This window comes from Rhinopithecus roxellana, chromosome 10, assembly GCF_007565055.1.
Source record: "Rhinopithecus roxellana isolate Shanxi Qingling chromosome 10, ASM756505v1, whole genome shotgun sequence".
In the NCBI taxonomy this organism is placed as follows: domain Eukaryota; kingdom Metazoa; phylum Chordata; class Mammalia; order Primates; family Cercopithecidae; genus Rhinopithecus; species Rhinopithecus roxellana.
In genome coordinates, this window is record NC_044558.1 from 128,244,703 (window position 1) to 128,269,317 (window position 24,615).

General features: G+C 35.2%; 1 protein-coding gene across 4 annotated transcripts in view; it reads left to right on the forward strand.

Moving 5' to 3' along the window:
• Positions 1-23,119, forward strand: part of SLCO1C1 (solute carrier organic anion transporter family member 1C1) — a 71,720-nt gene extending 48,601 nt beyond the window's left edge. For 2 of the 4 annotated variants that reach the window (XM_010361354.1, XM_010361357.1), the window contains 6 exons: positions 2,431-2,626; positions 6,456-6,621; positions 9,622-9,806; positions 12,332-12,396; positions 20,414-20,634; positions 22,036-23,119. In XM_010361354.1, coding sequence (XP_010359656.1) covers positions 2,431-2,626; positions 6,456-6,621; positions 9,622-9,806; positions 12,332-12,396; positions 20,414-20,634; positions 22,036-22,209 — 1,007 coding nt within the window. In that variant the 3' untranslated portion in view covers positions 22,210-23,119. The remainder of the gene's footprint in view (positions 1-2,430; positions 2,627-6,455; positions 6,622-9,621; positions 9,807-12,331; positions 12,397-20,413; positions 20,635-22,035) is intronic. The other 2 variants (XM_010361356.1, XM_030939192.1) reach the window with 1 other exon arrangement.
• Positions 23,120-24,615: the final 1,496 nt, after the last annotated feature.

Genomic DNA, 24,615 nt, shown 5'->3' on the forward strand with positions numbered 1-24,615 from the left:
GGCCCTAAATAACTGGGTTTGTTGATATATTTTCTATAATCTATTCATTGTTTTTAAAATAGTAATCAGGTGCCTCTAAGTTGCCTTTTGGCTATTCAGGTTTCCAGATTTTCATCTCTGCTGCTTACCATACCCAGGAACCTCAGTTCAGATGGAAAAGCAAAAGTTAGCATTTCTTCTCTTTTTCATTTCGCTAACTTCATGATCATGCCCCCTTTAAGGTGGGATGATTTCTAATATGATAATTTAAATGTTAACTTATACAACCTATGGTCAAATAAAAACAGATGAATCAAAATGTCCCTTTGTTATCATCTGTACATGTTAGAAATATTTTGCGGGGGTCTGGCCTGCAGTCCCCAGCTGCATGACAGCTGAGACACATACTCAGACACAGATAATCACTATAACAGTGGGCCAGGGGGCTGCCGGCACTAGGGGCCCAAGAGAGTTGGCTGCCCCTCCAAGCTGATAACGCTTGCATTTGTTTAGTGCAGATTTAATTGGCAAACGCTTTGAGTCAACACACCCGTGGGTAATTAACCTGGTTGCCCCCACCCAGGAGATGGCCATCCTGCCCGTGATCAAAGGTTGATTTTTAGGACCACATGAGTAAATAAGCTATTTAGATAAACTCCCCTATATTCCTTTGTATCTGTGCCCTAAGTTATCTGGTTCCTGAAAAGAGAATCTGGCTGCCTTCAGCCAAACTATCTGAAGTTATGCAAACCACGCTTGGTCTTCCAAGAGGGTCTGCTTCTTTCTATTCCTATAATTTCTTCTGCCACTCTGACTGATCTCCCACAATATATTTTTTTAAATAATGTAATAGCAAGCCAGAGACCATTGTATGTTGATATTTGGGGTTCTATGATGCTTTGTTAAGAAACTAAATATATAAACTTAAAAAGAACAAAAAAAGGGAAAGAAAGAAGAAAATTTGCATGTCATTATCACTAGATGTCAGTGTTTTCATTTTTATTTTACAATTTCACATTGGGTTGTAAGTCAGACTTGTGTACTTGAGATTATTTTTTACTACAGCAAATGCTGATTTTGTCTTTGAACCTTATCTGTTGACTAGAGTACATGCAAACTTTAGCCCTTTCATTATTTGAAGGAGATGGATTATCTCAAAACCTCAAGAAAACATGGACATCAATGACTGATAGGTAGACAATATGATAAATAAATTCTAATTAGCAGAGAATTTATTTATTGTTAAGTGCCAGATTGTTCTTCTTTAGAGTTACACCATTTACAATCCAACATATGGCACCAAAGTGCCTCTTTTCCCAAGTCTTTTGCAATATAAGGGTTCCATTCCCCACCCCACCGCCAATATTTTCATCTTCGTAAATCGGATGGATAGAAATTAATTGCATGATATTTTTGTGCTAAACGTTGTGCTGATAACTCTTCATAAATAATGGAATTTAGTGACCTCTACAATGCTATTAGCTCCATATTATAGATGAGGAGACAGGTTTAGAGACATTCAAAGAATTACCTGCAGTTGCACAGCTATTCAGCGGTGGAACTGAGATCTAAACCCAGGCAGCTGGGATTCCAGAGTCTAAGCTCTTAACTACTAAGTTGAACCTCTTCCTAGTATTGTTTACAGCTCACAGTTATTAGATTACTAGTGAGGTTGCACATCTATCAAAAAAGATAATGTGCATCTATTTATCAAGGATTCTATTTCCCAAACCCCTGAAGGAGAGGCAACATAGCAGTGATTGAAAGCATAGGACTTGACATCAGTCTCTCTGCATTCAAATCTGCTTTGCCCACTTACTAACTGTGACTGTGAACAAATAGCTCTCTGAAGTGAAGCTAATAATATGCCTACTCTTAAGGTTGTGGTGAAAATTCAATGTGATAATATTAACATATCAAATTCTCAGTTCAGTGGCTGGTACATTATTAGCAAATAAATATAGGTGGTGGTTGTTGTTATTAGGAAGGATACCGCACTCAAAGCTAAGAAGCTGACTCAACAAAAACAAATTTTGCCAGGGTGGGAGCCAGAAAACAGAAACCAAGACTTAAAAAAAAAAGTTTTCTGTATCCTATGTGCCTATTATTTTTTATACACAACATTAAAGAACATTAATGGGCACCTAATTGTACTTGTTAATGCTGGAATTGGACCAGAAAGACCAGAAAGATTTTTTTATTCATTTGGTATTTATTAATTTAATACTCTGTGCTAGACATTGTGCTAGACAGAACCTGAGACCATACAGTTGTACCACCATTAATCTATAGCCTAGACACTCATCATACACTCTTTGTATATGTCAGTAGATGATAGTGACTGAATATTTCCATAATTTAAAGTGACAAAATAGTCTTTAGAAAGTTTGTGTTATTGCACTCAGATCTTTTTCAGAGATTCACAAATGATATATTTTTCTCATTTCTCAGGGCTCATCAACATTCCAGCAGTGGCACTTGGAATATTCTCTGGGGGGATAGTTATGAAAAAATTCAGAATCAGTGTGTGTGGAGCTGCAAAACTCTACTTGGGATCATCTATCTTTGGTTACCTCCTATTCCTTTCCCTGTTTGCACTGGGCTGTGAAAATTCTGATGTGGCAGGACTAACTGTCTCCTACCAAGGGTATGTTCCCTCATTAAATAGTTTGAGGATATTGGTTTGTTTAACTAAATCAATTATTGGTGGAGCTGCAAAAAGGAATTTGATTTTTAAACATCTCAACTATGGAATAACTGACAATATTTAGAATCTGTTATTGTCACCAGAATTTGTCATCTCCTTTGATTTTAGAGAAATATAAAAATTGCTAAACCCGTATTTTACACTAGAGAACCAACCTGATTAATTTAGAAAAACAACATGATAGTGGAAATACAAACCTTGAATCATGCCTCTGTCTATTCTTAATGAAATCATGTACATGTGGTTTAAACTAATCCAATTTCAATTTTCCCATCTTAAAAACAGAATAACTACCTTTTAAACCTTTGTAGGGTTTAAGCAAGCTAACATACATGAAAGTGAATACTACTTGCCTGACACAAAATAAATGTGCCATTCATGGAAACAATAGTTTTTTTCTCCTTTGGACATCTGAGGAACTGGAGTTACCTCTTTGCCATCCTCCATAGTTGCTGTTGTGCTTGAATCATGTAAAGTTTCAGGAAACAGTGTCTGTCCTTCAACCCAGTGCTCTCCATAAAAGTTCTCTTTAGCTGAGTGTCTTGCAATTGGTCAGGAGAATATTTAGTGATGCCCTCAGGCCTGTCATCTTGTATGAGGTGGGTGATTACATTGCTTGGTTTCCAGAGTCTCTCTCAATACAAGGTTGGATCTTGTAGAAACTATATTGCCCTTGCCCATTGAGAGTCTTTCCCATCACTCTACCACTTAACATGAGTTTTCAGAGGTAACTTTCTTCATCATTTCACCTATCTATGCATTATTTGTTTTCTAAAAAAAAATCAAGCCTCCATCGTGTGCCAGGAAGGCCTCTCCAACTGTATCTGCCTAGCCACTGAAACTCTGCCTGTGGCTCAAAGGCAAACACTCCTGACACTATATTCTGTTTCCTGCCTATTCTGTGGCTTCTTGCTTACAGCCTGCTGTCCATCTCCTTTCCTACTCTTGCTCCACTGCTTATCTGTCTTGTCTCTATGTTCCAACTTCCATCACCTTTATTAACCTGGTTTCACCTGCTGCTAAATGAGCACCTGTTATAGTTTTGGCCATCTACAATGTTCAGGAAAATTGGTTAATGCAAAGTTCATAAATTATGGCTTCTGGGAGTTATCAAAGCCACATTGTTAGACTCAGCTGAGTGTAGTGCTGCCTTAGTGAAAGTCAGCGATGTGGATTAAGAATGTTATTTGTAACTATGAAATGGAAGAAGATTCTTCCATTTGGAGAGAGCAGAAGCCCAGTGCCATCTTTAACTGCCCCAGAAATCCTCACGGTAGAGGGACAGTTGTTGAGGACTTTATAGTTTGTGATTTCCAAAACACCTTAACTTTCATGATCTCATTTATATCCTCAGAACACCTTGATGAGGTTAGTTTTGTTATCCTTGTTTAAAGGTAACTGCATGGATCTGGGACTTGAACACGGGCATAACTCAAAGTAGAACATTCTCTCTACATTATAATTTCTAAGCCAAAAGTAAACACAAAGCAGACAACAAAAGTAAACTTTGAGATTCCCATTAAAAGTATTCCTACATAATCAAAGATTAAATATTTTAAAGGAATAAAAGGTAACATTTTCATTGAGTGAGTACTAGCCTCTTCAAAGCAGTCACCTTGAAAGGCTATAACTATTGCAGTAATGCTATTGTTGTTTAAAATATTCTAAGGCTCTTCTTTTGAAATTTCTTTGTATATTTTTGAGAATATTCTTAACAAGGGCAAAGATTTAACCTTTAAGGAAAAGCTCTCATCTTTCAAAATAACTATTTTGAAAGAAAATCTCATTTGGGTATAAACATTCTGGCATATTTGTCAAAACTCTTCTTATAATTAAAATTCTAAATTACAAATCTACTGTCAGCACACCCTTCAGAAAACATGTATGTCATTGATTCCTGCTCCTGGTGATAAATTAAACTTACTCTCAATAACATAAAGTATTTTTCTTTATAAAATATAAAATGATTCCCATGGAGTTTTCCATGTTGCTTTATTCCAAACGCTGTCTTGACCTGGATATTCAATAGGAAAACTGAAGACAAGCCTTAGATATGATAATGGAGGAAATCTCTCTTCTGCAATAACAAGGATAACTCTGATGTGACATAAGAATTTATAATCAAGAGGGCTTGCAGGGTTCTGTTTCCAGGTTTGTCACTAGCAAGCAGTGTGAATTTGAGCAAGTTTTATACTTTCAGATATTACAAACAGTCTCAGTTAACAATTAAAATTTTATGGAAGGGAATAGGATTAAACATTCCTATAGCACATCTCGGAAGGCCTAGTTCAGTACCCTTTCACACTATTTGGAGACATCTCAGAGGTCTTTGGTTTGTACTTCTGAGGTGACAGAATTCATCATACCAGCTCTACTAGATGGAGTATTACATTGATTAAGAAATTATGGTTGCCATCATTAGTGACAATACTTCTCAGAGGCAGAATCCAAGTGATTAATTTCTCTCTCCAAAATAAAGTATCTTTTTTTAAATTAACTAACTTACTAGAAGTTTTGTTTCTTAGCTATCTGTGTGACAGGAATTATTCTTGGTTCTGGAGATATGGGAGTGAATAAAAAAATAGTTCCTACCTCTGTTGATTGTATATTTCAGTGTATTTCTTGTTTGTTTAAGCTCCTCAAATATTTTTTTTAAAAAATGGGTGGGGGGAAGAGGAGGAATAAGCAAATAAATAAACACATTTGAAAATAAGGAGCAGAAAAAATGAAGTATGGAGGACCAGTGAATGGCATATATGGTGCAGATAGAAATGACTTACCATTGCAAAAGTTCCCTTTGAGAAGAATAGAGGGAAATGAATCATAAAAAGGATAAAAGCAGGAGGATTAGGCCATTCATGTGACAGAAAAAAAAAGTGAGGGAGAGAGAATACTGGGAGAGATGAAGGGTAAATATAAGAGCAAATGGCAGAGAACAAAAAAAATGAAGGAGAAAAGAAAGAATGCAATCAAAATTTTGTGTAATAACTCAAAAAAGTCCATTGGAGGGGGACAAATTTTGTCTCGTTAATATTTGTAACTATCTCCTATTCTCCCAGAGCTAGCAGTTAGTAGGTTTCCAGTAAAATTTTATGAACAAATAAATGGATAAGTCATTGAACTTACTTGCGAATTTGAGCAAGAAAGGATGCTATCAGCTAAGAAAGAGCACTACACACTGGTAGGATACACAGGAGAAAGGTTGAATGAACTGAGAATGCACTTATTGGTAACACATATGCAAGAGGACATGTAACTCCTGCAAACACCGAAAGAGAATTAACTGATAACTGATTGGCTATTTTTGCTTTTAATGGACCATTAGCAACAGCCATTCCACTCACATTTAGACAACAATTCTGAATGAAATTTGCACACACACACACACACACACCACCTGTGATGCATTTAAGTAATGTCATAAATTGCTCTAAAAGTTTACTTTTCTACCTTGTTAGCTATTGTTGTACACCTTTGCACAGAAATATATTAGATGATCCTAGGGACAGTAGACTGAAACCTATAAGCTAAGAATTGGACATCATGTGAATTTGTAAACCTCTAAAGATAACTTTCAAAAAAAGTTTTTTATTAGTAAACTTACATTTCCTGACCAGAAGCTGGCATTTCTGATGACAACTGTGTTTCTAAAAGGCAAATTTTGTTGGTAGTGTCATTTATATCACTCAAGAACATTGATTTTTTTTTGAAAATATTCGGGTGCTACCTGCCAAGAGGTAATATTTTATATTGTTATATTTCTTTTCAGAACCAAACCTGTCTCTTATCATGAACGAGCTCTCTTTTCAGATTGCAACTCAAGATGCAAATGTTCAGAGACAAAATGGGAACCCATGTGTGGTGAAAATGGAATCACATATGTATCAGCTTGTCTTGCTGGTTGTCAAACCTCCAACAGGAGTGGAAAAAATATTGTAAGAAATCACCTCTCAAGTATATGGTGATGGTCCTGTTACAATATAAACAACAAAACTCTATGGGGGCTCACAGCAGACCACTACCAGTGGGAGGCTTACCCCTCTGCTGCCTGGTCCTTTTATGTAGAAAAAGAAAATGTTATAACTATTCCTAGTAGTACTGGAGTTGTTGGAAAAAATGGGGTGAGAATTAGAGTCATGAAATAGGGTGGAAGAGTTTTGTAATTATGTAGTCTATTTCTCTCATTTTGCTTTTAAGAAGTGTTAGCCCTGAATGAGAATGTCTGTCATATGATCATATAATAAGATACGCTTTCAGATCCCTGTCTTCTGACCCCAAGACCAGTGGTCCTTGGAGGTTTTAGGGGATGGACAAATAGATGCCAGTATTAGGAGGCTTAGGTCTAGAGATTCTAGACCTTGGGGTCAGGGATCTGATTATGAGGAAATTGATGGTTCTAGGACAACTTTGTTTGGAAAATCAAGCCAATTTGTATAATAATGAAAGGGCAGGTGGGCTGGAATGGAGGGTTTCCATAGGGCAGAAGAGGGAGAAGAGGTAGGAAATATAGGTAGGAATCAGTTTTAGTCAGTCCAGGCTGCTATAACAAATATACCATAGAATGGGTGGCTTCAAACATTTATTTCTCATAGTTCTGGATGATGGGAAGCCCAAGATTGAGGTGCCAGCAGATATGGTGCCTGGTGAGGACCTGCTTTCTGGTTTGCAGATGGCCATCTTCACCTTCTACCCTGACATGGCAGAGAGCAGGCAGGGAGAGACAGGTCTCCTGTCTCTTCCTATAAGGGCACTAAAATCACATTCATGAGGACTCCACCTTCATGAACTAATTACCTCCTAAATGCTGTACTCCAAATACTATCACATTGAAGGTTAGGATTTCAACATATGAACTTTGGACAAATATTCAATCCTTAGCAGACAGCAATTGTGAAGGATATAAAGTACTTAAATCGTTAACAGATTCATTCTTCTAAGCACACCTTTCCATTCCTGTCCCAGACTCTTGCTTATCCTTGCTCTTTGAGACTGCTTCCTATTGGTGACTGATTAAATTTGCCTTTATTTGACAATCCTAGAGGGCAGAAAATTAGACCATACATATATTTCATTTATTTACATATCCTATTTGACTTATTTACATATGCCTTTATTTGACAATCCTAGAGGGCAGAAAATTAGACCACACATATATTTCATTTATTTATATATTAGATATGAATGCTTAGGCTGTATATCCACAGATACAGAGTTATGCTTGTTGATTGACTCTGTTCATTGTATTGTCATTTTGACTAATTTAGAGCAAAAAGGATTGGTTTCTAGCAACAATGAATAAGACTACCTACTCATCTGAAATACGTTTTCATACTTCTCTTTTCTTCCTGTCTTTGCTTTCTTTCTTTGTTATTTTTCTTTCAGCTACTGTTATTTTTGCTCACAGCTGCATGAAGGTTTTTCGTAATCAGAGCTACCATTTATAAAAGACATTATAAGGAAGGGCTAAAGATTGGTGTTCTAAGAACAAAATTACATTCAAATCTCATGGTCCTAAAATAATTTGCATTGTTTTCAGTATTTTCTTCATATGAGAACTGAGGCACAGAGATACAAAGGACTTGCTTAACTCATTTACCTAGTGGGCAACTAGAATTAAGATTCAAAGTTTTCAACTTGACATTACAAAAAATCTATATTACTACTATTTTAGAAAAGGAAATGACAGCTTTATTTATTGTCTAAAAACACACAAACTCTTTTGTGATTAAAATGATAACATTATATGTATACATTCATAAATAAAATTTGCAGAAATAAACTATTGAGTTTACTCAATAATAAACTATTGGGTTATACAAATTGTCTCTCTTCAGTCAAAATTTAGTTTAGTTTTATGCACCAGAATTATTTTTTTCTCATAGCCACTGTAAATTGTGTCATATCCTCAAATTGTGCCCATTTACTTAACCAAGTTTTATCAAATGCCTAAGATGAGAGCCTATTCCATTATCCGGTTGCATAATAACAAAGCAGCAGTTTCTGCTTTCACAGAGGTTACATTCTGTTGGGAAAGTATATTTTAAAAATAAGTAAATATAGGATATCCTGATTCTATAGGTAGCAAGAAGCCCTGTAAAAAAAAGACGTAAATTGGAATAAGAAAATGGAGAGATGGGAGTTTTTTTTTTTTAATGGGTAGTCGTGGAAGGTCTCTATTAAAACCTCTGAAAAGAGAACTAAAGTATGGATGCCAGCTGTGTGATCACCGAGGAGAAGAGCTGCCTGGGCAGGGAAAATAGCAGGGCCATGAGGCATGGATAAACTTGCCAGGTTTGAGGGGAAGTTTGAAAAGGGCAAAATGGGGTCTTTGCAAAGGTCATGTGTGTGACTGACACAAAAGAAGAGAAGGAAGATCACTGAATGGAGAGATTAGAGTGGCATGCAGGTGCTACATGATGGAGAAAGTGTAAACTGTTATAAGGATGTGGGGTTTCATGCAAGTATAATGAGAAACCACTGGCAGGTTGAGGATATTGATCCATGACATGACTGACTGTCATGTTTAAAGGTTCACTTCGCTTACTGGGTGGAAAACAGATTCTAGCTAGGTAAGAGTGGAAACAAGTTGAGCATAAAGGGAGCATTGTAACAATCTAGGCAAGAAATAATGGTTACTTAGAACTGGAAGTGGTAGTGAAGGAGGTAAGGTATGGTTAGACTAGGCAGGATTTGCTTTGAGATTGTTGTATAGGATCAGTAGTTTGTAGATCAACCATCTGCTATTTAGATAATGAAATGTTGATCTGTATAGATTTTGCTTTGCTCAATATACTCTAATACAGAAAAATAAAAGAATATTTCCTCATTGTTTATGTAATGCATGGCTATGGTGCTGTAAAAATTTTTAAAGTAACTATCTTTAATTTTATTTAAATGTTACTGAAATAATTGGACTTTTCCCTATTGTGTTACAGATATTTTACAACTGCACATGTGTGGGAATTGCAGCTTCTAAATCCGGAAATTCCTCAGGCATAGTGGGAAGATGTCAGAAAGACAATGGATGTCCCCAAATGTTTCTGTATTTCCTTGTAATTTCAGTCATCACATCCTATACTTTATCCCTAGGTGGCATACCTGGGTACATATTACTTCTGAGGTGAGTACTGATTCTCCCTATTCTAACTTTAATATAAGACACAATCATCTCGAGCAATGATTTAAATTATTTTTCTGTGGAATCCTTATGATTCCTCTTAGTTTTTTTTCAAGGAACTTGTCCCACATCCTTGTTTCACTTTTATATGTTATTGCACTTTGGGTATTTATACAAAAATGTGGCTGAATAGAAGTTTTCTTAGTTAAAAATGTTTGCAAACTATTGGTCTAGGAGGCAATGTTAGTGCCTACATCACTAGAGTTGCTTAATAAATGTAGTATCCAACTTCTAACGCTGGTGATAATATTAATTAGCATAGGTAACATGCATTTTAGATTAAATATAGTTTCACCAAATCATGGGAAATACAATTTATAAAATATTTTAAGGCTCATCTAATAAAATAATATTAGAATTTATTTTATATATATATATTGCTTTATCTGTATATTTTTGCCATGACTGGAATTATCTCTGGGGGATTTCATGGCTTTGGGTAAATTGAGGCTCCTAATCCATGATGTTAATGACTGTATTATTACATTTTCACACTGATATAAAGAAATACTTGAGATGGGGTAATTTATAAAGGAAAGAGGTTTAATTGTCTCACAGTTCCGCATGGCTGGAGAGGCCTTAGGAAACTTACAATAGTCAGGGGAGGGGAAACAAGTCCTTCCTCACAAGGCGCAGGAGAGAGAAGTACAGAGTGAAGAGGGAAGAATCTCTTACAACACCATCAGACCTTGTGAGAACTCACTATCACAAGAACATCATGGGGGAGCCACACCCATGAGCCAATCACCTCCAAAGAGGTCCCTCTCCCAACATGCAGGGATTAAAATTTGGATTGCAATTCAAGGTGAGATTTGGGTGGGAACACAGAGCCAGACCGTATTAATGACTTCAACCATTTTTGCTTATAAAACCCTAAAAAAAAATGGTAAAAGTATGTAGCTTCTTGCATATTTATAATTTGACACATAAAATCTTTATCATAAGTTTAAATAGTAACTAAATATTGATTTCTGGTATATTATAAATATTTCTATTTTAAAAATAACGGTCTTAAATGTAAGTCACTTTCTAATGTAATTAATGGGATCTAAAAAATAGTGATTTGATAACCAGCATCACCTGAGTGAGAATTGTATAACTACTTTAACAGTGACAAGCATTACATATTTCCTTGTTCCTGTATTTATATCTCCATTCAAATTCCCTATAACGTTTTTCTCCTATTAAAGCAGAATTTGTGCTCGAATATTTTTTTACTGATTATGCTATCATACATCTGTAAAAATTATATGAATCCAAATTGTAAAATAGTTTTGAAAACAGAAGCCTCAGTTATAATATTTTCATCCTAATTGAGTTAGCTTTAGCTTTGCAAATATTTCTATACATTTATGAGGTGGACTGGGTGATTTTCAAATTAATTCATATATTTAAGGATGAATACTAATTTTTTTCTAAAGTAAGACTAAGCAAAGTATTGTATACATTTTTAATTTCCCACAGTTTTTATCATGGAAATTGTTTAGGAATGACAAACAGAAAACAGAACTCATTATCCACAAACCTGCTATTCTCAAAACAGCTTTCATCAAATCATGGGAAATACAACATGGAGAACATGAGATAGTTACATTTACAAATGGCAGCCTGAGTTTGACAAAATGGCAAAACATTGTCCTAGACTTTCCAGAATATTGTGGCTACTTCTTCAACATCTTCTTATATTGTGCCAAGTGTAGAATCAGGTTACTTACCACAGAAAGCATCTTTCTAACCACTAGTCCGTCATATTAACTATTGTGGATTTTGATGTCAGAAGAAGGAAAGTTGTGTCTTTTTTTTTTTTTGCCTCTTTTAAACAGAAACTAAATGATATAATATGTAAGAAGTAGTAAATACTGTGGTTAACACTCAGCAGTTATTTTATATATCACCATGATTATTACTATTAAATTTCATAGGCCAATCAGTTTAAGCCTTACAGTCATATTAATGACACTCTTATTATTTAGGTGTTTTTGCACTTTTCTGATTTTTTAAAATTCCCTTTATTTAGCAACAACTTTTTAGCATGCCATAGTGATTATATCAACTCTGATCAATTTGGCCCTATGCTTTTAGACAAAAAGCCATAAAAATTTTAGGCTATTAATTATTTATTGTTGCTTCAAATTCTAACAATTTCTTAGAAATTTGAGTTTTATTCTGAATCTTTGCCATTTTGGTGATTAAATTTAAATTTGACTTTATCAGCACCATATGAATATGGCATGTATGGGTGATTTAGTTTCTAAAAATATTAATTATAAACTTCTTATAGCATTGCATGAAATGGAATATGGCTTTTACATATTTTGCCCTCCCTATGTTAGCACACCAATGGGTTCAACATAAATGGCACTTGAATTCTAACATGATTTCATGCATGTTAGGCAGATTAACATTCAACTTTCTATTTGCTTTAATGGATTATATATTTCTTATAATGGTGCTTTTGTTGATTTTAGGTGTATTAAGCCACAGCTTAAGTCTTTTGCCTTGGGTATCTACACATTATCAATAAGAGTTCTTGGTAAGTTTAACCTATGTTTTAATTTATAGTAGCCACCATAAGCGTATTTTGAAGACTTTTCTAAATATTTTTACAGAATTGCCATGCATAAATATATGTTGTAGGTAGCAAAGTTCATAGTCTTTTTTATTCCTTTCTTCATTTATTTATTCCCTTCCTCCTTTTCTTGACTCCTTTCTTCTTTTTTTACAGAAATGTATTGCCTATTTTGTGCTCCAGATATAACAGAGATTTTGTGAGATTAATAATAATTAATCACAATTTTTGTTTAACAATCTTACCTTTTCTAGCACTTGTGTGTTCTCAGAAAACCCATGGCTTTTACAAGAGAGCTCTCAGAAATTAATAAGTAAGAAAGGCTGAAGCCTAAATATAATTTTTTCAGTTATTAAAATGGAAATAATTATTTTGAGTTACTCTCAATGCTTATCCCTTATGTCATTAGGGAGAAAGATAAGGTATTATTTAAACCAAGCAAATAAATTTGAGTAGGTCATACTTTAAATTGCAATTAAAATGTTTTTTGTGACTACCAAAATTTTAAATATATATTGGTTAAAACCCATAGGAAACAGTGAATGAGACAAAGTTTTTATCCTTAAAGAGTTTTATCCTTAAACAGTTTTATTGTTAAAGAGTTTTATCCTTAAACAGTGAATGAGACAAATAAGGTTTTTATCCTTAAAGTTTTATCCTTAAAGAGTTTCTATATTAAAGAATAAAATAAAATAATTTTGAATAGTTCACTGCCATTTTTCAGAAAGGAACAACCCAGAAAAAAGAACAAACTCAAAGCTCAAAAAATCTGAAATTAAATTTGGTTTACATAGATCTTGTTGTAAAATGGTTGCATAGCAAGATAATAGAATCCTGACAACACTGAAAAAGAAACAAAAATAAAGTTATATGGTATCATGACTGGCTCTAATTCTACAATATGAAAATAGGTATTAGCTAGAAAAGTGTCATATACTGAGCCTGTAGTATATGCCTGGGAAGAATTGGCCCCCATATCTACCTGTCTTTGGGAATATAGATGGAGCCTACAGAGCAAAAATTGTTCCAACATAAACAAATGGTTTACAAAATTGATTTGACAAAAATAATATTTGACATTGGCAAAAGTATCATAAGCAAAGTCAAATGGCAAAGGACGAACTTGCAATTTATGTAACAGACAATTGCCTAATATTCCTATTATAAAGAAAACTCCTAAGTTTTGAGAAGAAAAAAACAAGCAACAAAGTAGAAAAACGAGCCAAAGATGTGAATTTTTCATGGAAAAATAAATGTAATTGCCATTTAATATATAGAAAGATGCTCAAATCCACTCAGAAAAAGAGCCAAGTTAGAACCACCTTTCTTATCAAGTTGACAAATTGCCAAATTTTGTTTGCAATGTATGAGAAAATAGATGATGCTTACACATTGCTGTTGGGAAAATGATCTTTATTGGGCAATAACAGGTAAAATTACATATATATATATATTTACCTTTTAACGTAATATCTTTACTTCTAAGAATTATACCAAAAATTTGCTAGCAAAAATTATAAAATAAATTTAATCATTATGAATAGGTGTAATAATTGTGACTTTTTATAATAACAAAAAACTGGAAGTGACCTAAATGTCCATCGGTAGGAGATTGGTTGAATAAACTGTAGTACACACACATAACAGAGCTGTAAGGATGAATGGGGAAAATCTATCTAATGTTACCAACCGATCTCCACTATATAGTATTAAGTAAAAATAAGCAAAATGGAGAACAATTTTTATTGTACGATGTTTTTGGTGTTACGTGTGGAACCGTGTAAACATTATATGCATGTGCAAAGGCATTTTGCTCTTTTTTGTAAAAGAAACAATGGAAGCATAAACTAAAAACGAATTTTAAAAAATGGTTATACCTGTAGGAGAAGAAAGGGAAGAGGGATAAAGTTCAGGATGGAGGTAAGACTTTGTAAATGTAACTTTTTATGTGGTTGTTTAATCAAAATGATATAAAGTTTTAATATAACTGAAAATAAAATTTAAAATAACCAAATATTAAACTGAAACTGTTTAATGTAAGCATATGTTGGTTAAATAAGCATACATGAAAAACTTTAAATGCCTTAAAAAATAAAAGTTTTTACCAAATCCTTATAGATTAACTGGATTTGTAGTTATTATTAGTACTAATATCAATATTTTTATGTTGAAACTATTATATTTTTAAGATAAAACAATTGAAACATGTTAAGATTACTTGGAATCAATATTTTTAGTAAAATAGAAAAGTGATACAAGAATAAAATTTAAAAATTTAAAGGCTGGGTTTGGTGGCTCATGCCTGTAATCCCAGCACTTTGGGAGGCTGAGGCAGGCAGATCAACTGAGGTCAGGAGTTCGGATCAGCTGGCCAACATGGTGAAACCCCATCTCTACTAAAAATACAAAAATTAGCTGGGCGTGGTGGCGCGTGCCTGCAATCCCAGCTACTAGGGAGGCTGAGGCAGGAGAATCGCTCGAACCCAGGAGGCAGAAATTGCAGTGAGCCAAGATCGTGCCACTGGCCGGGCGCGGTGGCTCAAGCCTGTAATCCTAGCACTTTGGGAGGCCGAGACGGGCGGATCACGAGGTCAGGAGATCGAGACCATCCTGGCTAACACGGTGAAACCCCTTCTCTACTAAAAATACAGAAAACTAGCCGGGCGAGGTGGCGGGCGCCTGCAGTCCCAGATACTCGGGAGGCTGAGGCAGGAGAATGGTGGGAACCCGGGAGGCGGAGCTTGCAGTGAGCTGAGATCCGGCCACTGCACTCCAGCCTGGGTGGCAGAGCGAGACTCCGTTTCAAAAAAAAAAAAAAAAAAAAAAAAAAGATCGTGCCACTGCACTCCAGCCTGGGTGACAGAGCAAGACTCCATCTAATAAATAAATAAATAAATCTCATTCTTAAATTTGAACTTAAAACATCAATATGAACTCACATATTTTTATTTTAAAATAATGTGTATTTTATAGCTCCATCTCCTGAAAACTCTAGAAACTTTGAAACCCAGAAGAAATGAACACTACAACACTTAATCTGTGATTTCTAAATATAATCTCGCAGTAAAAGATATGGCACCTTGGAGAAATGACTGGTTCAAGGCCTAGGGTAGAAAATGCATAAGATGATTATGGGACATCTTTTTATACTAGAAAATGAATGTGCTACCAAAGCCTAAGAAGGATGTATCACAAGGGAACAGAACCAATTTGAGGAGATTGGCCTCAAGGTGAGATAAATTGAAACTCAAAATAGTTGTAGCAGTAGTAACAATAATGGCTGCAGTTTATTGAAATACATAGAATATATTAAAACACATGAGTTTATAATGATACTTTAAAATTTTGGAGAATATCAGGACATCAAGTCATTATTCTGAAAATTGAGAAATAAAGAAGGAAAAAAATGATTTATCTTGCCTTTCTTCTATTAACTGTATGTCAAAGTATCCAAATTAGTCAATTAAGGAAAATTCCTTTTTAGAGAAAAACCCAAAAATACTTTCTGTAAGAAGCATAGATTTAAAAAAAAAAAAAATCCTGTCCTGTGGCCTTAAAAATAGTTAAAAGCTTTACATGAAAGTTGATGAACAACTTCATAATGGAGGGATCAGACTGGCCTAGTCTGAACTTCATGCCCATCTTAGAGTGGCAACTAAGTTGCATGTGCCTTCTAACTGGGACAGAATAAAAAAATACACAGCGCGTTTGCCTGAAGTAAATTGAACCTGAATCTAAAAAGATCTAACTACCAGATTCTAGGAAAGATGGATGATAGGGGAATAAATTAAATAATGTTATAAAGAAGCAATTAAATCCAGACTGTGGCATATCCTATAGGACTTGGTGGTGTCTTTTTTTCAAAAACCATTAGTAAGAAAAAAAAAGTGAAGAGTGTATATTGCTATAAAGAGCCATCAACGAAATACAATGTATTTATTTGGTTTGGATCCTTATAAAAACAAATGAATTAAAAAAAATCCTTGGAGACAATCCAAAAACTTGAATATGTACTACATTTTAGATAAAACTATGAAATTATTATAAAACGTGTTAGGTGTGAGAATGACATAACAGTCATATTTTTAAAAAATGTCATCAGTAGAGATGCATGCTGAAATATACATAATTGAAATGACATGATGTCTCAGATTGCCTTTAAAATATTAAAATAAGAGTTCAGGCTGGGCACAATTGTTCATGCCTACAATCCCAGCACTTTGGGAGGCTGAAGCGGGTGGATCTCTTGAAGCCAGGAGTTTGAGACCAGCCTGGTTTCAACATAGCTAAACCCCAATCTCTACTAAAAGTACAAAAATTAGCCTGGCATGGTGGCGCACGCTTGTGGTCCCAGATACTCAGGGAGTCTGAGTCACAAGAATTGCTTGAACCCAGGAGGCAGAGGTTGCAGTGAGCTGAGACTGTGCCACTCTACTCCAGCTTGGGTGACAGAGGCAGACTCTTTGTCTCAAAACAAACAAACAAACAAACAAACAAAAAGAGTTCAGAGTGGAGAGAGAGGAAACAGCAATGGCAAAATATTAATAATTGTCAAAGATATGATGGTACATGAGGATTAATTATATCATTCTCTCTGCTTTTGTGAATCTTTGAAAATGTTCTATTACAATAATCTTAAACCATGTACAGAAAATTGCGAACATTTGAATCTTTTGGCTTGTCTTCACATCATTAAAGGTAATGTAAAAGTGGTTATCACCTGAAGTTTTTAAGTGGTAAATCATCTATTTGGTTGGTTTTTGAGGCACCAAATAATCCAAATTCAATGCTAGATAAATTTTCTGCTCTTCTTGTTCATGGGGTTTCATGCAAAATAGATTAAATTAGATATTCCTACAATCATTTGTTATTTAAAATGTAAACATATACAAAGATAGCAAGAACTTTCTTTGTATACAGCAAAGATAGCAATGAACTCCCATTTAGCCATTACCCAATTTCAGTAGTTATCAACACACAGCTCATCTTGGGACATCTGTGTGCCTAACTACTTAACCCAACTAGCTTATTTTGAAGTAAGTCTCAGACTACTGCATTTCGTCTATAACATGTTTGGTGTGCTCTTCTAATCAAAACCATAATGACTTGTTTTAATCTGGTGATTCTTGCATCTTAAAAAATAACTTCTTAATATTAGCAAATACCCAATTACTGCTCAAATTCTTTAAATTATCTGATGTTTCCTTACACATGTACGTTTCAATCAAGAACCAAACAAGGTCCACAATTGCATTTAGGTGATATATTGCTAAAATCTTTTTTAATCCATAGGTTTCACTTCCTTCTATCTTTCTCTCCCATTTGTTGTGAAAATTTCAAATCTACAAAACAAAAATTTAAATGACAATGAATAATTGTAAAACTTTTACTGGGATTTATCAACTGTGTCCAAAAACCAGAAATCTCTCTCCTCTGTTTCTCTGAGCATACAAATATTTTGCTGAATCATTTGAAAATAAGTAGTGAACATGCTGACACTTCAGTCCTAAAGTCCTCGACTTGTATTCTTCTTCAAGAGCAAGTCTGTCGTCCTGTATAACCACAATACCATTCTCACACTTCAGAAATTCAACATTGATATGCTCCTCTGTCTAATATAATTCCTCATTCAAATTTCTTTCATTATGACAATAGTGTCTTCTATAGTGTTTTATTTTCTCTTTTGATCCAAAGTCAAAGACCACATATTGTGTTTAGTTACCTTTTTTATCTCCAAAAATTCCTCATTCTTATTTTTTTGTTCTTTTGCAACATTTACATTTTTTTTCAAGAGGCAAAAGCCAGTTGTTTTGTAAAATATCTCACCTATTGGATGTGTTTGCTTTTGAGTATGTCCAGGTAAAATATTGTTGGTGGCAATACTACACAGATGATTTGCATGATGCTTAATAAATCACATCAGGAAGCACATCAATTCAGTTTATACCATCATTGGAATTTTAATTTTGGTCCCTTGGTGAAGGTGGTGTCCACCAGTTTTCTCCATCATAAAAATCCTTTTGCAGTTAATAAGTCATCTATAATTTGACACTTCGAGATTATGTCACCATTCTGTTTCCCAAAAATCTTTCACTCAAAACTTTGGCAGCCACCGATGAGTCTGGATTGAATCAATTTTTTACATGAGTATTTGCAAAGTTTAGGTAAACCTTTACATAAATATATGTGTGTGTATATATATATATATTTGTGTTTTTTTTTTTTTTTTTGACATGGAGTGTTGCTCAGTTGCCCCGGCTGGAGCGCAGTGGTGCACTCTCTGCTCACTGCAAGCTCGGCCTCCAAGGTTCACGCCATTCTCCTGCCTCAGCCTTCTGAGTAGCTGGGAGTACACCTACCCGCCACCACACCAGGCTAATTTTTTTTTGTATTTTTGGTAGAGATGGGGTGTCACCATGTTAGCCAGGATGGTCTCTATCCTGACCTTGTGATCCACCCTCCTTGGCCTCCCAAAGTGCTGGGATTATAGGCGTGAGCTACCGCGCCCGGCCAGAAAATATTTTTAAATATTTTCATTTGTTTTCAAATAACAAATGGATAATCTCTGAAATTTAGAAGTGTCATCAATATTATTAGATGATTTTAAGAATTTAGTGAGATTATTTTGTTCAATATAAGCCTACAAAGCAATTTTATAACTGAAGAAAACATATAAAAAGGTTAAAACTCAAATGCCAGAAACAAGCAGGCCGTTGATGGAAATGAGTGATGTAGGCAGAGAGAAAGCTGTATGGACTTGCGGTAGACTCCAAGTGTAGGCAGCGGGTGAGGAGTGAGGCATGGAGGCAGCTCCTGCTCAACTCCAGCCAACTATGACCATGAACTGCCAGACAATACAGTTCTTAAGAGAACTAAATAACAGATGTTAATGAATCACCAATTTAGAACACGTAAAATATACCCTGAGCTATGAACAACTGCTTAAGATACTTTCATTAATATTTGTACACAAGAGATACCTTTTCTCCTAAGGAGGATTAAATTCTGAACATTTTCTGAGGGTTTATAGCTTGAAAAAGAAGGACAGGTTTCCTACCACGGTGAACTTACAGTCTAGCAGAGAAGGCAATTCGACAAGCTATTACAGGAGTATTAAAAGTTTTATGAGATGTAAAACAAGTTTAGTTCATCAAAATAGCCTACCATGAAGGAAAACGTTCAAACTGAGATTTTAAAAGTGAATGTGTATTAAGAAGGTAAAGAAGAGAAAAGCATTGCTTGGGATAAAGGAAACTACTCAAGGCATTGAGACAAGAGGAGAGAACATTTTAGTCACTGAAAGAAATCCAAGAAAATTGCATTCTGAAATATAAGACAATAATCCTGCCCAAAGCGAGGCCACAAAAGTAGAATAACCCAATGTTCAGTTAACTACTCTTCTTTTGGAAGCGATGTCTTGGGAAGTCACCTACTTAATTCAGTGATGCAACCTCTGTATGATGGATAGATTTGAGAAGGTTAATGAAGGAAGCCAAGAAATCATGAATTGGCTGTTGCTTTATGTTAGGGTAGAAGGAGTGACAGTGGGAATGGAAAGAAGAGAAAGTGTTTAAGATACACCTAGTAGGTAGAATTGGTATGCTTGAGGGATAAATTAAATATAGTGATAGCCAGACAGAGGAGAGAAAGAAGGCTCAATGATGACTCCCAAGTCTGCTTTAATGACTGGGCTTCCACTGATTAAGGGACAGGTCTGTAGGGGAAGAAGTCGAGCTCATGTTGAGTTTGAAGTGCCTGAGTGACATGCTTCTGGAGACAAATAAATGGCAGTTACTGCATGATTCTGGAGCTTATGAGAAAAGACTGGATTAGAGAGAGAGAGGTTTTGGAGATTTCAGTATGTAATTGATAGCCTTTCATCTCCAAAACAGTAATTAAATTAAAGTAAGTGGTTTCAGATAATCATTCATAGACAAAAAGATGCGCATATGTTTTTTAACAGCAGTTGTTTTTCTCACAGCAGGAATCCCAGCTCCAGTATATTTTGGAGTTTTGATTGATACTTCATGCCTCAAATGGGGATTTAAAAGATGTGGAAGTAGAGGATCATGCAGATTATATGATTCAAATGTCTTCAGGTACCAAATCAAAAGCATTCCCGCATCTCACTGCTACAGCATCCCAGATTTACACAATGCCACTGACACTAACAAGTTTTCATGTCATTTCACTGCTTGTAAGGTAAAGAATAGTCTAATCAAAAAGTGTGATCTGTAATCATAGAACAATTATATTATTATTTGATTAGATCTTTGATTTTTGTCCCTATTCATTACCTTGACTCCCATTTTAAATGAGTAATCATTTTTAAAATATGACAAAAGTGTCCAGAATAGAGTAGAATTTTGAAAGTTTATGCACACAAATGGACAAGTATTTCCCTGAAATTCAGAGGCATTTAAATTTAGGTCACATTTTGGGTTTGATTTTATTCTTTTTCAAACTGAGCCAAACTGTACCACTTACGTCAGATATAATCCCCCTGGGCAAGAGTTGGATTTGGCTCTAAATCTGTCCGGCTTTTATTGCCAAACTGATGTTCAATTATTCTCGTACTTGAAATGCACAAAAGTAAAAGGTTTTCTCTGTGTGGGTGAGTGTATATGGGGGTTGGGTGGCATGGCTTTTTCACTATGGTATCATTCAGTTCAGCTCATCAAACATTTAGTCCCTTATTGCTTAAAGCAATGCTTCAATGGCTTAAAAGCAAGAAAGATTGTTTAAAAGACTTACAAGCTGAGCAGTTTCTAGAGAAATAAACTTGGTACTGAACCATCTTAGTTGGATGTGAATTGGGTACACCATTTCAAATAAATTTGTTTGAGTTAATAGGTTTTGATGGTATGTGTGAAATTTATTTTGGTTTTTGAAAGGGACCCAATCTGTGAGTATAATTTAGGATTTCCTCACATTTTTGCTAAGGCTGTATTAACTGTAATGTAGAGACAATGCAACTCAATCAGAGATTGAGAGTATGTTTTCAAGGTAACCAGAATGAGACAGGCAACCTGACCTTCCATACCTTAGCATCTTCTGACAAAGCATAGAACTATAGGTTTCTCATGAAATAAACCGATTTAAATAACTGCTTTATTCTGAAATCACTCTGCTTTACTCAGAGCTCCAATTCTCTCAGCATTGCTTCATGCAAGTTTTCCAAAGAAATGAAGTTGGGAAAGGTCTGAGGATAGGGTAGCCACATAATTTATCATTCAAAACTGGGTACTTTTGAATGTGAAAAGGAGCACTATTAAAATTACACTGGGCCAACACCAGCATAAACTGAGGCTGTTCTAGGCAAACAGGGATATGGTTACCTGGTCTAACAAAATAATTTACAGAAAGGATAAAACTGATTAAGTAATAAGTAGTAACTGAAAATGATGGTGCTACTAAGACATTGCTTTATTTTATAAACTGCCTTCAACGATCTGTCACTATTCATAAAATAGTCTTTTATATAAACCACCAAATCTACATTCTTAAAGAAAACCATCAGAATGATATTATTACCTACCTTTTAAAATTTCTCTGAAGTTGGGTAGTTGCAATAATTCTAACAGAGATTCTCTCTTCTTCTAGACATATATATCTGGGACTAACTGTGATACTGGGCACAGTGTCAATTTTCCTAAGCATTGCAGTACTTTTCATTTTAAAGAAAAATTATGTTTCAAAACACAGAAGTTTTATAATGAAGAGAGAAAGAACAATGGTGTCTACAAGATTCCAAAAGGAAAATTGCACTACAAGTGATCATCTGCTACAACCCAAATACTGGCCAGGCAAGGAAACTCAACTTTAGAAACATGATAACCGGAAGTCATGTGTTCTAATTGGTGGACATTTTGCAAACAAATAAATTGTAATCAAAAGAGCTCTAAATTTGTAATTTCTTTCTCCTTTCAAAAAATGTCTACTTTGTTTTTGACCCTAGGCATTAGATAATATAACTGATAACAAATATACTGAAACATATAATGGAAGATGCAGATGATAAAACTAATTTTGAACTTTTTAATTTATATGAATTTTTATATCATTTACTTATTTCACTTTATTTTGCCTTGTGCTTATTGACATATATTAGCTGTACTTTTAGAAGAACAATTGTCTCTATTGTCACACATGGTTATATTTAAAGTAACTTCTGAACTATGTCATATGTCTAGAGTAAGAAAATACTGCTAAAAATTAACTCATACCTTGGGCTCCTTCAAGTATTACTTCTATAGTATTTTCTCCCATAGCTGTCTTCATCTGTGTATTTTAATAATGAGCTTAGGATGGAGCAGAACATGGAGAGGAAGATTTCATTTTAAGCGTCTCCTTTTCTTTGAAATACAATAATTTATATAGAAATGTATAGCAGCAAATTATATTGGGGATTAGAATTTTGAATTAATAGCTCTCCTACTATTCATTTACATGTGCTTTTTGTGTGGCGCTATAAGTGACTACGGTTGTAAAGTAATAAAATTGATGTTAACATACCTTATTGTTCTTTTATGAATTCAGTGAATTTAAAACTATTGTTAAATATAATGCTGCCCCTACTTTAATATATGTAAGCAACTTCCTACTTATATACATGACGTGTTCCTAAAACATGTTTGAAAGGTGAATTTCTGAACGTCTACAATAAATGTAGGTGTTACAACAGGAATAGAGAGTGATGGATGAGTGATGGGAAGTCTGAGTGTGGTACCTTTTGGTGCTCCACCTGCCCACATCACAGGGCCTAGGTACTCCTGCGCAGGGAGTTGCCACTGGGACAGCTTGCCAGATAGCTCTGTTTCTCTGCAACTGAAAAAGTCAAGCCAAGAGTTTCTTTTTCTTTTTCTTTCTTTCTTTTTTTTTTTTTTTTTTTTTTTTTGTTTAAGACAGAGTCTTGCTCTGTCGCTCAGGCTAGAGTGCAGAGGCGCGATCTCGGCTCACTGCAGGCTCCGCCTCCCGGGTTCCCGCCATTCTTCTGCCTCAGCCTCCTGAGTAGATGAGACTACAGGCGCCCGCCACCAAGCCCGGTTAATTTTTTTGTATTTTTAGTAGAGACGGGGTTTCACCGTGTTAGCCATGATGGTCTCGACTTTCTGACCTCGTGATCCGCCCACCTCGGCCTCCCAAAGTGCTGAAATTACAGGCGTGAGCCACCGCACCCGGCCAAGAGTTTCTTCTTTCCTGACTTCCTGGTGCTCTTCTGATGGGGGTTGGTAGGTTCAACAGTCAAAAATCTTTAATCTTTAGCTCTATTATGTACTATATGTTTCCTCCTCCACCATAGCTGTAAAGAAAGGCTTAATCCTTCCAAGAAAAGCAGACTTAAGACAGAGACCACCCTAGTGAGGTATCCTGTTCAGCTACTACTGGCTCAGCATGCAATTCTGTCCACATTCTGTTAGTCCAGTACAATCCGGAGAAGACTAGATGAAAGGAAAAGTTGGGTTAGAAAAGATAACCTGAAGGTCACTGCAGCCTAAGTGAGGCCACAGAGTCCTTCAAATGCACAGGAGGACCCTTACTTACTCAGGAGATTTTCAAGGTTACAGTGGGAACCCATAATTCTACTAAGTACCAGCCACACCAAAAATTGTGTTACTGAATCTGTATAGCACTCTTAGTATCTGAATCCCCGTTTTACAATGAAACAGGCTAAGAGAGGTTAGATACATTGCTTAACCTTGGAGGGGCACAGAGAGGATTAAAACCAGGTTGAATCTGAAGTTATCTTTCCACCATACCAACATAACCCTATAATGTTACACTAAACTGCTGCTGTCATTTGTAATGTCTCTGCATTATTTTATTTCACTGAATCAGTTTGCTCCTATAGTTGTCTTCATTGCGTATTTCAGTACCATGCAGGTCATCAGCAACTACTATAAACCACACAAATAATTTCTTTAGCATATTGTTTTCTCCAAATGTTGTTGATTTATATTTTGAAATACTGTAGTGCTAACAAAGAAGCCCAAAACATTTAAGTCTGATGATCAAAGATAATCCTTTAGAATTATAGAAACTTGGAATTGCAACACAATTTTAGTAGCCTTTAGAACAATCAGCACAAGTCAACAGAACACTCCAACCAGAGCAGTCTGTTTGAGGCATTTCTGGAAGCCCAAATTCAACAAGAAGGCCCAGCTCAAAAATATGGCGGCCTCA